A 14,586-nucleotide genomic window follows, 5' to 3' on the forward strand; every position below is an offset into this window, starting at 1 on the left:
TTTCTGTCTGGAGATGGCCAATGATGTGAGGCTGGGCCTCAGAAGCATGGTGAGAATTTATAATAAACATACAGATAATTGGTTTGTTGTTGAAAACACTTGCACAGATGAATCCTCGCTAGATTTCTCCTCATTGTTACCTCTCCCTGGAACTCCCCTTGAACATAACCTTTGTGTGGTTGGAAATGCCTGTGATTATAACATATGTAGTGTGTGCACAGCAAAGGTTTCTCTGTGTGCAAGTTCTCCTTTCTCCTACAAGTGTTCTTTAGCAGAGACATTGGCATGCTCATCAACCAGCACTCATTCAGCACTGCATTTTGCTACTTGTGTTGAAAAATGTTTCTTTGCGTTCTCTTCCTGTCCTGTTCATTGTTAACCTCATGAAAACTGTTGAAACATCTGTGTAGCGTGAACGAGACATTCATTTTCTTTGTGGTTAACACCTTTTAATGTTTGTGAGCCAAGGTTGCTAAGGATTTTAAAGCTTGACTACCTCAGCACAAGGCTGAATGTCCCCTTTAGTATTAACAAATGAGGTTACTGTCACAGCTGCTTACCTTGCAGATTTTGTTGGTTGCGAGGAGGAGCTGGTGTTTCTCTGTGACTGCAAGTAGTTAATGGATTGTGATGAATGTGGGAACAGATCACTGCAAGAGACTGTGGGTCTAGCTGCTGTCACCCGGTGTGTGATGTTTATCCCAGTGGTACTGTATCCTGCACGTTTATTCACACAGTGCCATGCATGAGGATATAGTTGAAGAGGAAAATAAAGCAAGTAGAGATGCTTAGCTGGTTTAAATTGGTGAGCACCATCACCTTCAGTGGCCTGATGGAGACTTTATTGTCCGATGCATTTCTGGACAAGGCTTATAGGTACAAACCGTGGGACAGCTACAGCCACGTTAAGAATCAGATCCCTGGCTAGATGTGATTTCAGGTTAGACACATCCAATCTGGGTAAGGACTGCTTCAGGAAGATCCTTGCTACTTGCAGCAATGCTGTTGCAAGTCACTGTGACTTGATTGGTCTCTGAGTTTGTTGTAATAGTTTCTTACTTTCAGTAATCAGAGATATTTTCTGGCTGTGGGAAGGTGGGAATAAGCTTTGGCAATGTTTTTAAACAGTTTTATATCACATTAATATCATCTTTGCAGTATTCTGTTATTTCTCGCTTTTTTTTTCAGGTTTACTTAGAAGGGAAAAGGATATTACTGTCTCTTCATAAAAGAATTTCTGCTCTCTGGTGAAGGAGAGCACATCCTGGTGAATAAGGTGGCCTGTTGTGCATAATTTTTTTAATGAAATTTTGTTTCCCTGAAGTTGATGACACGTTGAATGAAATTAATACATTGAAAAAATCTTTCATTTCTTTTATTCTTTCAATTGAATAGCAGTCTACTGGACCTCAACTGATGCCAGTCTCAGCACATTCCTCTAGCAGCTGCTTTATGGATGACAGCTTAGTTAATTGCTAATTTAAAAAACATGGTATAGTTTCCACTTATAAAAGCAGAAGCTTGATTGCAGAGTTGGGCCTATTTACAAAGTAGTTTTTCAAGCAGACTCTTGAGGTGCATCTGTACTTATTTCTAATAAGATACTGTTAAGGTCAAAACAGCGTCTAGCAGAGTGCGCTCAGAAACCACTCAGCAAATTTTAGGTAACATTAAGTGCTATTTGAATAGGCCAGTTGCCTGTGTTAAATTAATGGCAGCAAACATACATCATCACTGCATCTGTTTACACGTCTGTCTGCATTTCACTGCATTGTCGACTGTGGAATATGTAGAATGATGAGTGTTGCAAACTGAGGCGTATTTAAAAAGGGTTATTTGTACTAATATAACACCATACTGTGTTGGCATTGTTTTGCAGCACATCTATTACGTATATCATCAGTGCTTTTTCATCTCGAGCAAGCCAATTATGTCTGAGTTTGCCACTGTGTCAGAGCCTCCTGGAATAAATTAAAATTGCAGCTTTACATATGCAGTAGCTGCATCTGGAAGTAATGATAATGACCTTAGGTGAATACAGAATTTCAAAATAATCTTAAACAAAGGTACATTTGCAGAGCTGCTGCTGCTTCATTTCTCCTTAACAAGCCAAATGTTTGAGTCCGTGATGCCTGAAACCCCATGAACAGAAGGTGGTAGCTGGGTGGAGCTGTGGGGTTTGACACTGAGCTCAGAAGACAATAGCCTGTAGGTACCTGAGCATGGAAACGTCACTGTTTCTACTTCATTCCTCCACCTTGTTATTCTGTTATGCAGTATGTCTGTCTGTTCATGGAAGTGCCTTAGAGACTGCCTTCCTGCCTAGCTGGGTACGTGTGTGCCTTCCGTCATCTGTGTCTCAGGACTGCTGATATTTATATTTTTTAGCGTATGGGTTAGGAGGTGTTTTGTAGGGATAGTAGCTGGCATGTGACCCGGTCAGGTTCAGAAGAGGACTTGTCTGTCTGAGGCTGGAGCTTGACTCAGATTTTAAAGCCCAGTCCTAATCACAAAATTGCCTTGTTTTTAAAACAGTTCTTTCACAGAATGAAAATGTAATATCAACATTTATGTCTTAGTTTAATTTTCTCACCGAAAGATAATCCTTCATACTGTCACCCAAGAGAGAAACAACCAACCAACCAACCCAAAACTGTGCTGTGATTGATGATTAAGACTGTATTACTTTAAAAGCATGATTTTCTACATATCTCCTGAGGCTTATTAAGAACTGCCTTAATAGGCTTTTAATGCTTGGCACAGTTATGCGCATCTGACTGGGAGGTATCGACGCATGCATGATAGTCCCTCAGTGTATGTGCCTGTCTGCCCATATTGGCTATGTTTCTGAATTTTTAGTGATTGATATTTAGGGTCAGGACCATCAGTCTTTTCCTCCTCTTCTCATCTAGAGTGATCTTATTTACAGGTGTGATATGCAGATGCAAATCAGAACAGTTTGGGCATAGTTTTAGTAGCAAATTTCTGCAGATACTCAGCCTTACTTTTTGGACGTTTGTCTCTGGTTTTGGTTTTGGGGAAACTGCTTCATCAGCTTGTAATGTTTTTATCTCTTCAAGTGGCTTCTCATGAACTTTGTGGTAAGATCAGGGAAATCATGAGTAAGAACAAAAGGCCACAATAATGTTTGTAATAAAAATACTTTTCTCAAAAGTCTTGTTTTAGAAAATTCGAACTGTTGCAAGCCTGACAGCTGAACAGTATTACCTTTGAATTACTTGTATTTAGAATGATGGAGGCAGTTTCTTGAAAACATCAGCCAGTAGCTCCTTTCCAACACTCAGTGAGATGTTTCTCAAAGTTAATAATGTTATATGACTCCACACCTCCCAAGCGGTTTCATATTGTTTCAATCTGAGTGCTCATATGCTATTATTAGAGGCAAAAGTCACAGACAATAAGCCAGCAAAAAATATTGATTACTGTGTAAGTCATCCTGTCTGCATTTATATCTTGCTGTAATTTCTCTCTGCATGATAAGGCCAAACTTGGTTAGTCCTGAAAGGGAGTCGTAGTCCCTTGCAGGTGCAGTTGTGCAGGTTTAGTTGTTCCCAGATCGTCACATCCATGCATACGGTTGTCATGGTGAGCTCCGGCTGTCAGTCACAGGCCCTTGAACTTTGGGATGTATCAGAACCATGCTCTTCATTTGCTCTTCCAGAACTCAAACTCATTGGAGAAGAATGACATTTAAATTACTATTCATAAATAACATAATTTCATGACCAGAAGCAATGTTTGGTTTGCTGTTTTCCTTCAGCTTGAGGATGATAAGCCTGTGTTTATAATTCATTTTCCTTACATGTGATATTTTTTTCTTCCCTTCACTGATTAATTTCTTCAACTGATCTATTTGGAGTACAACATTAATATTGAAAATAGAATTATGAACGTAGCAAAGGAAAAATATTTTATTTCCTTCTGGCAACATCCGTGTGTACATTTGCCCAGTGTAGCTATAGATAAAAAGTGAAGTTGAATTGGCATGAAATGTCTGAGATATCATATAATATTAACTAAGTTTTGCGTATTAAGTACAAAAAAAAGAAAGAGAATAAACCTCTGGTAGTGTGTCTGTCCCAGAGACACTGAAGTATTAAGTTTAGAGGTCATTCATTCAGCTTTTTGAAGAGACCTCACTGGAGCTAAGCAGGGCCGATGCCAGAAAACTTTGTGGGGAGAAGCAGGAAGGTTTCCCCTGAGAGGCTCTCCTCGGGTGAGGGACGTCTGTGTGCTAGGAGACTGGTACTTCTGCCTCCACTATGGCTCCTAGTATTTCCATCCAGCTGCCAGGTCTGGTGCCTTTGCCATTTCCTAGCTCCAAGCCTCTTAGAATTTATAGTAATTTATTCATATTAATTCATTAAATTTGTCATAGAGAAATACAGAAATAGAGAACAACTGCAGCATCAGAAAGCTTGCAAAGCTTTTGCAATGCTACATTACCATCCCACAATTAAGGTGACAAAGCCTCAGGAAATGAAAAAAATGAAACCTAACCAAGTGCTTAAAAATTATACCAAATGGCTTCTATTTAATGAACACTGAGCTGACAAGAGAGCAAAACATCATAATTTTTAAGACTTGTTTTTCTGTCTTTATTACCATTTAACCCTTTTTCCATTTACACTGTTACTTTTCAGTGACATATGCTTTGCTACTGAATTTTCCAGGAAAAAAATAAAGCAAAAGAAAGATGAGATTTACAGAATTTACAAATTCTGAAAGCTTGGCTTGTCACGTAAAGCTACCCAAAATCCTTCAGTTCTGGAAATCTTGGAACTCAAGGCAGTCTTCTAGTATGTAATAACAAAATAGTATTTTCAAGCATTTCTAATGTTTATTTTAGCGTTTCTTTTAAATCATTTGGATAAGCATTCATTCAGGATTAAGATAGTTTCATGCAAAGCTTGACATTTAGTTATTTAGCTGCTCTTCATATAATAAGACAAAGAAAAAGGGAAGAACCTTTTAAAACGTGTTTTTATTGTTCCCCGGAGACAGAGTTGTTTTCCTTAACCTTTACAAACACTTCATTTTAACAACAACAAAAAAAGGATATTGTGAATTTCTGGGCTCTTGGAAGCCTTTAAAAAGTTTTCTCTGATCTTAATAAGACCAGAAAGTTGTCCTTAATGCTGAAGAAAGAGTTAGAAGCAGGCAAATGAAATCCCCACCCATACCTCTTAAAAGAATCCCAAGCATTTACTTCTCTACTTACTCCATAAAGTGTTCTATTGTAGATAAAATGTGATGTCTGTGTGCAGGAATTATGTTTTTCTTTTTCTTGATATTGAAAACTTGAGCACAGTGAAACATAAGTTTATATTGCGAAACATAAGTAACTGCTAAATATATATGACCACGATTGATTCATCCTTTGACTGTTATGACCTTTTGGGCACAGATGCTCCAAATGAAGAGTACACTTGGTTCACAAATATATCTTTCCTGTGTAAACAATTAATAACTGCATGTTGCAAATATTCTCTCTAGCTTGGATAGTTATCCCAGTCACATTATATCTATTTCTGTAGCAAAGCAGGATGGAATGCACTGAGGATGTGCTTGCAATCAAAAAATACAAATACAAATAACGTGTTGATGTATATTTTCACATTAAATTATCCAAAGAAGGCATTAGTATTTGGCAAAAGCTCAGAAAAATGCAAATGAGTAATTCATAATTCTCCGAAGTCTTATTTAGGAGAATTTGTTGTAGTATTTGCTCAGTTCTAACCGGAGTTCTCTACTTTTTTCTTATTTGGTAATAGGGGCTTGGCAGGAATATGGGTCCCAGGTAATTAGAATGCCAACCTCAGAGTCTAAATTAAAGCTGGCAGCGTTTTTGAGGAAAGGAATAATGTCCTGTATGTAAGATGATAAAGAAGTATTATGTGATGGGCGTCTGGGAGTTTGCTTCCTTAGACACAGATACCATGATATGTGTTTTAGCTGAAGTTTCTGGATAAGCAGAACTTTGCTACAAGCTTCCGTTGGCAGGCAGCGAAGGAAGGCACAGCAGTATGCAGCTGGAGGTCTGTGCAGAAGGAACCCACCCATAGAGGTGCTCTCGCTCCCAACAGAGAATAGCGTAAGAATACTTCTCATGCTTGCCCCAGTCCACAATTTTACTTAATAAATATAGATAAATATAATTATGAATTAAATCGATGTAGTCCTCTAGCCACTGTACCACAAATCCTTAATTTACCTAGCTACAGAGTTTATGAAAGAGCCTGTTATCGTCAGCTTGCTGTGTTGTCTCACTTCCTAAGTGAAGAGCATGATAGGCCAGATACAGCTGATGGCTGGAAGGACTTAATGCAGCTGCAGAGTTGATCTGATCAAGTATCGTGTGGTGCCTTTCTACCACAAAAGTGTTTTGGTTTTTTTTTTATTTACAGTCTATTGATTTTCTGTAACTCAAAATTATCTGATTAGAGGATTTGGCTGAAGAAGCAGTATTTTTTTAAAAAAATAGTTTGTTTCTTCCATGAGGAAGATGATATCCCACAGGTTTTTGGAGCTTCATTGGGATTTTGGTGAATTTGTGATGTAAATGAAACAGGAATTAATTTTCTACTGATTAGCAAAGGAGGTACAACATGCAGCTCAGCCCTTTAATTGTTGAACAATTCTATTCCAGTTTAAATCAGTATGGATTTAGCCTAAGTTAAAGACACAGGTTTCGGTTCATCATCATGTACCACTAATTCATTTCCAAACCCATACAGAGAACAGCAAAACCAACAGTTCTTGAGTGGTGTTAGATCAGAAGGTTAGAGTTATATCTGTCATTGACATTGACTGGAATCAAGGGCTTTGGATTTGACTTATTAATTTACAGGTTAAAGCAATGTTGCATAGCAGTGGATACTAGTGGAATAACATTGGAATTCTCTGTGCTCTGCCAGAACACCAGTGGCAAAAAAAGTGAGGAGTGTGTGGCAGTGGCACGCTGCACTTCTTTGTTTCCAGAACTTAGTTTTTGGCATGATTCAGAGCATCTGTAAGACTGCTGGTGTTGAGTTTAACCAGCATTTAAGTACACATTGATCTGTGGGCAGTTGGAGGTTACTGGAAGACAAAAGTTTTGGGTATTCCTACTGCTTAGGCTGGTATCTTGCTGGCTGCCTAGTGTAATTACAGGTTTCTGACAGACCAGGGAGTTTCTCCCGTTCCAGGGTTGTTGGGCTTTTATAGATGCTTTGCTGCTAGTCTGCTGTATGTTACACTTGCACCAAGTAACAACAACTGCAGATCATAGCTGTGCTTTATGAATGCTAGAGAAATTACATAATCTAATACCTTTTTATTGGCAATACAGTGCTAGCTATTAAAATTCAGTCACGTAGCATCCCAGGTGGTTGCCTTTGCTTTGCCAGTTTTCTTGCTTTCCAGTCTGAGCAGCCTGAATGCCATGCTGAGGAGATAAACAGCCCAATGTAGGTCTTTGCTGTTTCAGGTTTTAAAGAGAACTTCTTTGGCTGTATTTCCTCCTGGAAGCTAAAACGTGTTGAGCAAATGGTGCCAAAAGTCCCCTCAGGAGACCACTCTGGGACAGCGCAGGCTCAGAAGATGGCCATGCCTTTTTCTAAAGACCAGTGTTGCTTTCTCAAGCTCTCACCACAGACAGATGACACATTGACAGACAGCTTATAGTTGGTCATGCAACTGTTCAAAACACAAATGAGTGGTCCTCTTCCCAGGGCTCCTAAAGTAGTTCTTTCCCAGTGCTGTTCCAGTAGGTCTATAGTCTGTGCCACATCGGTGACTCAGGGCTTACTGCTGGGAGGGGAAGGCTTCTTCACCGCCACAGCCCCTGGCCAGTAGATTGTGGCACATGAAGTTACTTCCCTGGTGTCAGCTAGGCTGTGCACAGTGTTTTACTGACATGTTCCTTAGAAAATGCACTGCAGCTGGATGAGACATCAGTGAGCTGTCTGGTTGTTAAATGGTGGCTAGCTGCTCACTGGAATTTGGAGTCCTAGCTCGCTTGTTTGCCAGCCGTGTAGGATGAGAGGAAGTGGCCTCAAGTTGGATCAGGGGATGTTTAGATTGGATGTTAAGAAAAATTTCTTTACTGAAAGAGTGGTGAAGCACTGAAACAGGCTGCCCAGGACAGTGACGGAGTCACCATCCCTGGAGGTATTAAAATAATGTGGTACTTCAGGACATGGTTTATTAGGCATTGAGGTGTTGGGTTGATGGATGGACTTGATGATCTTAGAGTTCTTTTCCAACCTTAATGATTCTATGATTCTGTTTTTTTCCTGAGATTACGCGAAGTGAGCTAAGTGCTTGCAGGATGTGCTGGTCCCTCGGGCCAGTTCCTGCTAACTGAACTGGAGCTATCATTTTACCTCCGAGGAGGATGGGATTGATAACACCAGGTACCTTTGCAGGCTGAGATTGAGCTGATGTTTTCTTCAGCATGTGTTTCTCAGCTGGAAATGTTGGTCAGACCTTGAGTTTTCGCGTAGGCACAGATGAAATCTAAGCAATGTGATGAGTGAACAGCAGCTCCTGTCACACAGAGGAGGTGAAAGGGGGCCAGACGGGACTGGTGGTTGTGTTTGGACTGATTGTTCTGGTTTCTTCCTCACTAGGACAAAGAAGTGAACCTGGAGCAGGTCCATAGACGCATGAACAGTTTAATTGATGAAGACATAGCTCACAAGCAAATCTCTCCAGCGTCTATCGAAATCTCAGCCTTGGAGATTGGTGGCATGCAGCCAACTCAGACCCTGGAGCCGGTACGCGAATACCAGAACACGCAACTTTCTGTCACCACCTTTTTACCAGAACAGACAACTCATGGTACCAGCAGGACACTCACAGCTGCCTCCAGCAGCAACCTGCCGCTGCCCCTGAGCAGCTCAGCCACCATGCCCTCCATACAGTGTAAACACAGGTCGCCAAATGGAGGACTATTCCGTCAGAGTCCCGTGAAAACCCCGATCCCAATGTCATTTCAGTCTGTACCAGGGGGAGTCATTCCAGAAGCGATGGAGCCCTCGCATGGAACATCCATATGATGAAAACAAACAGTAAAACAACCAGCAGAGCTTTTTAATACAAAATTTAAAAGAAACAAAAAAAAATAACAAACCACAAAACAAAACAAACTCTTACATTTTTCTTGTATATACCTGTAAATAATGAAAGAATGAAGTGGGGTAAAAGTGTATTTTGAATATTCCCAATTTTCGAAGTCAGTAAAAAACAAAACAAAAAAAAAAACAAAAACAAAAATGTATGAATGACTTTGTAAATTTTGTTCTATATGAATAAAAAGGCAAACTACTTGTGATCGTTCTCAAGTGCCAAAGAAGACCAGTTACTGGGACTGAGGGCCGTACTTTTTTTTCCCGTGGATTTCAACACTTATTCCCTTACTGGTTTTGGGTTTTTTTTAAGAGCAAAAAAATTACCCGTTTCTTGCTAGAAAAGTTCACTATGCTCAGATCTCTCCTTTCCCCAGAACCCTGTTTTAGAGACAAGATGGCAAATCACTCGGAGAATTTAACAGCTGGTATTAGCTTAGCAGTAACAAATGTTTTAAAAATGAATTATAACTAAAATCCAACAAACAATAAATAGAAAAAAAGGAGAACTTTTTCCTTCTAACAAGGATTTAAAGTCCCACACACTTTCTAAGTTTAAGCACAGGATTATTGAATTGTGTTTTTACATGTCTGCTGCGCTGCGTGGCTCTTTTTATGTAAACTTATGTGTTTTGTTATATATATAATATATATTACATATGTTATATATATGACATATATATTATATATAAATGCGTTGATAAACAACAGGTTTTAGGTACAGGGGAAAGCTTGTAAGAATAACTGATCAGCTTTTTTGTCTTGTGTACTTGACTGAAAATGGAAAGGAACCAATGGCTGAAAGGAGAGAGAGAGAAGGAAGAGTTTGGATGGGTAGGAGATGATGGCATTGAAGTGACTGTGCCCTCTGGTGCCACCTCTTTCTTTAAGTTTTCAAGGAATTTGCTGGATGGATGCAATGCTCTCTGTTAAAGTCATATCCCTGGATGACAAGGCTAAGCTCATGACTATAAACACAGCTTTGCTTTTTTTCCCATTGATTTTGTGAAATGAAATATTTTAATGGTCAAGTCTATAACCTCGGTAGAAATGGCTGTAAAACACCTCTTTTTTGTCTGTGAAACACGGTCAGAGGACAAAGATAGAGTAACACATGTAGTGAATTTGATGTCTCATTCTGCAAATGTTACCAGTGCAATTTCTTATGACAAAAAAAAAAAAAACAAAACAAACCAAATCTGCATTGTTTCCTTCCCAAATAGTAGTTTGAATGTCCAGACAAACTCATTCATGCCCTTCCCTGCCTGTCCCCCCTGTTGCTAATGGACCATCACTGTCTTTCAGAATTGGGATAATTTAGTGTCTTCCAAAATGTTCCCTATAGCTAGGTTGTAATTTCCCTTTAGAGCTGGTTTTCTTCTATTTTTTTAAAAACACTGCAGTTTGGAAAAAGCTGTAGATCTTGGTGCAGCAAAATCACTGTCTACATTAAGGTGAAAAATTATGTTTGAACAGAGGTAAAGATGTATTCACATCCCAAGGAAGTCAGCAGGCAATCTGGGTCAGATTGTTGGATAAATAAACATTCCAATGACTGCTCCTAATTTGATTTGCATAATTACGCAACAGGTATATTTAATGGATGATAAAAGCCCCCAGATTTTCACATTTCTAGTTTAAGCAGTAGGGAAGAAAAGTCAAACTGTGATGCAAAAACAGCCTAATGGAAGAGCCTACTCAGCATACTACTTTTTAAATGAGGAATATTGATGACGAGCTTACAGAAGGACTACTCTTGCAGGGATTAATTTGTCTCTGTTGTCAAGCTGGTTCCTTGCAAAGACAGTGTGATTTTGTAGCTTGGCACAAATTGCACTATTTGCTTCAAACTAATTAAAAATGAATAATGCTTTCATCAGCTGACTAGATTGATCCAGTTTAGAGACTTGGCCCACACAACCTGGGGGTTTTTTTTTTCTCCTTTCATCATACTTTTCATTATCTTAACAAACCTGTGGCCACAGGAAAAAATAGATGTGTCTTCCCCTGATTTTTCCCAACTTTTTTGTATGCACTGGTTAACCCTGGCAGAAATAGCTGCACAAAAAGTCTATGCACGCCTAGGTATCTGTAAAGACATATATAAGAAAGTGTGCAACTGTTTGCATTGGAAAAATCCCTCATTTTTATTACCAGTTAAAGATTTTAGCAGCTGCAGAGGAACGTACTCCAGAATAGATGCAAGGAAATGCTTATGCACAGCACAAGGGTCCAATCTGCAAGCTCAGGCTTAGCTGGTAGCTGTTCCCTCCCCGACAGTACCAGAGCAAGGAGACTATTGGGCCTTATCCTGAGCATCCTCCAGAGCGCTGGTGGGTGAGCAGCTCACTCTGCACCTCAGCAGCACGAGGCAATGGCCCAGCCACATCCTCTAACCTGGATCATAAAGAGCTGGTGGTGTACAGCCACGTAGCCACTGCTGCTGGCTCTGCACCAATGTTGTAGCAAATAGCTTGCCAAAGGTTGACTGAGCTGCTCCCTTGCCATTTCCCCACAAAGGATGCTATTCATCTCCTGCAGAAAAGCTCAGAGCAGTGGATGGAAACCCTCCTTTACTGAGGCAGTATTGCTTTACAAAACAGATTAACTCTTTTTCATATTATAGTCTAAACCAAGGTACTGAATAACTTAAACTGAACTGCATTTATGGAATAAATTGTAAATACAGTATATTTTGGGGATTAACTTAACATTCTCCATATTAAGTGTTCTCCTGGCTTAGTCTTGCCATGTGCTGTAACATTGAGAAGCGTGGTTTAACTTATAAACAGTGTTGGAACTCACTGATTCTTTTGCACAGAACATGACTTGCCTGTTTCAGTGCTCTCTCTGCAGGATTAGCTCTTAAGATGATCAGGATCTTAAGGAATAAAACCATGCAGTCTCCTTTCGGAAAAGTGTTTATGCATATGTATAAGCCCTGCAGAAACCAGCTGCTTTATGCACAGGTTGAAATGTGTTGCTGATCAACGATGGAGTTAAAATGCATGTCCCAAGTTAAATATTCAGCTAATTTTAAGCAGGTGAGTGAGCTGACCAAAATCCTTGGGACTCTGGCTAAAAGGTAACTGTCTTGAGTGCTTTGCTGCACCAGGATCTATGCTTTAAGGTAGGAATCCACAGTGGATCTCTCACTTCTAGCAATTATTTGTTTATATAAAAGTTAGAAAGTCATAAGTTTAGCTTGTCACCCATGACAGGGAGCTGGTAAATCATTCATGGGATGGTGGTTTGGTTTTAGATTCTTTAAGCAAATCACCAGATTCTCTTTGAACATAAACAATGTTTTTTCCCCCATAACTTTCAGTTTTCAAAGTAAATGCCAAATGTATAATTTCCATATTCTGTCTTCTATTTTAAATTTTTGTCTTCATTTGACAGATCAAAGCATTCACTTTCTATATAATACACATTCGCCACACACTCATGCATGCATATGCATATGTATACCTGTGCAGTTACTCGCAGAAGTGAGAAACATCATTTCTATGTGATGTAAATAAGCATAAGCTGAAAGCTTATTTACACCACCTGCAGATTTGGCCCTTCCCTTTTAATATCTGGCAAGTTGAAGTAGAAAAACTGCAGAATTTCCTGAAAACTTTGAAGACCAAACTCTGCTTTTGATTTTTTTAATGGAAGTTTCCCTGAGTGTGCTTAAAAAAAAGGGAATCATGTATGCTCCCAAATATTTCAGCTCCTTCAGGATGTTTACATGGCAAAGGTCTGGTTGTAGATGAAATGGAAATCGAGTGCCTATACCTTCCTTTTATCATGCTCTTTTGCTGATGAACTATTGCGAAATGACATCTGTGGCACAGCACTTGTAGTGCGTCTTGTTCTATTGATCCATTAGTTTAGAAATGACTTTATTTTCATACAAAAATGTGACTCTCTTTCTTCTATTTACTTGCAATCCATGGGCAATCTGCTTGCAATCTGAAGAATGCATTGCTCTTATTTCTCAATATGTCATGTTTCCTATTGCGATGGAAAAAAGTAATTGTGCTTTTTAATTTCAGAGTTGAAACTTGATAGAACATTTTTATGCTGAGTTACAACTACACATGTGCAATATTTGTCTTGCAAAGTGAAATTCCCAATATCTGCCTAGCTTTGATAACCATTGCCTCACTGTAGATGAAGTCTCAGCAAAACAACTCACTTTCTCTTAGTCTGCTGACAGAATAAAACACTTAAACCTGGGTTCTCACCTGTGTAAATCAGCATCCATTCAGTGAAAAGGTCAAGCACAGTGAGTTTCAGTACCTGCAGACTTGGCTCTTAATATTGGGCTGAGAGCACTGCTTCCCATAAACCTGTGTTGAGTGATAGCTCTGAAAAGGAAAACATTTTGAGTCTCAAAGATGCACCTGAAAGAGGAACATTTATTATTATTTTGAGCCCTTAACGTGGACTTGAGTTTAAATCATATGCTGAAATAGCTTAGAGAACAAATTTCTTCTTAAAATCCGTTCAAATTTAGGTATATTTCTCCTCTAAGAAAGGTTAAAAGCTGGTGGCATGGCGGCAAGTGGAGCATTCCCTTCGGAGGATGTCACCTTACTGAGGCAGTACAGCAACCACAGTGCTCAGGCTTTCCTATTTTATTTTATTTTCACTTTACTGACTTGAGCTTACGTTCTGAGAAGCTAACGAATGACACAGAACCAAACACAACACGTTTGGGGGACCCTGATGGAAATTTCCCAAAGAAACCACATGCTTTGGCAACCCTGGGAAAGGCAAGGAGAAAGTTAGAAGAGAACTCTGAAGAGAAGCAAAATTAAAGGTAAAATCGAATATATGGTGAAGGGGGAGGGAGAAAAGGGTGGTTACAGCTTGTATGTCTAGCAAAGCTGTGTTACTTGTATGAGAAGCCTAAACTCCATCATACAAGCAGTCACCTCAGTTAATTATTATTTTTCTTAATTTTTAGGAAACAAATAAAAACATATTTGTTCTACCAGAAATAGTAGTTATATTATTTAAGAGTTGGAATTATTTGTATGGTGGTGCCAGGTTTTTGGCATGATCCTCACTCAGCTGGAGAAAATCAGCTTCAAAGGCTGATTTGTACCTAACCCAGCTGTGGGCTGTTGGCTGGAGGACACTCCCAATGGCTGTTTAGGGCTGCAGCTGGGGCAAATCAGCCTCCCTCAGCTACCCAGAAACCTCTGACTTCTCTGGTTTCGGGTAAGAGTCAAGACTTAGCACTATCTATTGTGCGTGTCTCTGGATTCCTGGACAAGGATACTGCTGTGTTGGTGTTTATATCGGAGGGAATCGGCACGGAAACTTGGCCTGTCTAAGCCTACAAGGTAACTAATGATAAAAGAAAGTTATGCGTAAGGCTTCAGTCTCTTATTGAGTTTTATTTCCTCTTAAGTTTACTCTCAGGCTTATTAGAGGAATTTATTATTTTTTTTTTTTT

The 14,586-nt window shown here is 39.4% G+C and overlaps 1 protein-coding gene across 7 annotated transcripts in view; it reads left to right on the plus strand.

Moving 5' to 3' along the window:
• The window catches only part of GRID1 (glutamate ionotropic receptor delta type subunit 1), a 599,405-nt gene extending 585,428 nt beyond the window's left edge, over positions 1 to 13,977 (plus strand). For 5 of the 7 annotated variants that reach the window (XM_054071863.1, XM_054071868.1, XM_054071862.1 and 2 more), the window contains 2 exons: positions 14 to 49; positions 8,634 to 13,977. In XM_054071863.1, the coding sequence (XP_053927838.1) occupies positions 14 to 49; positions 8,634 to 9,062 (465 nt within the window). In that variant the 3' untranslated portion in view covers positions 9,063 to 13,977. Of the gene's footprint in view, positions 1 to 13; positions 50 to 8,633 lie in introns of those variants that run through there. The other 2 variants (XM_009570372.2, XM_054071866.1) reach the window with 2 other exon arrangements.
• The last annotated feature ends 609 nt before the right edge of the window (positions 13,978 to 14,586 follow it).

This window comes from Cuculus canorus, chromosome 7, assembly GCF_017976375.1.
Source record: "Cuculus canorus isolate bCucCan1 chromosome 7, bCucCan1.pri, whole genome shotgun sequence".
NCBI lineage: Eukaryota > Metazoa > Chordata > Aves > Cuculiformes > Cuculidae > Cuculus > Cuculus canorus.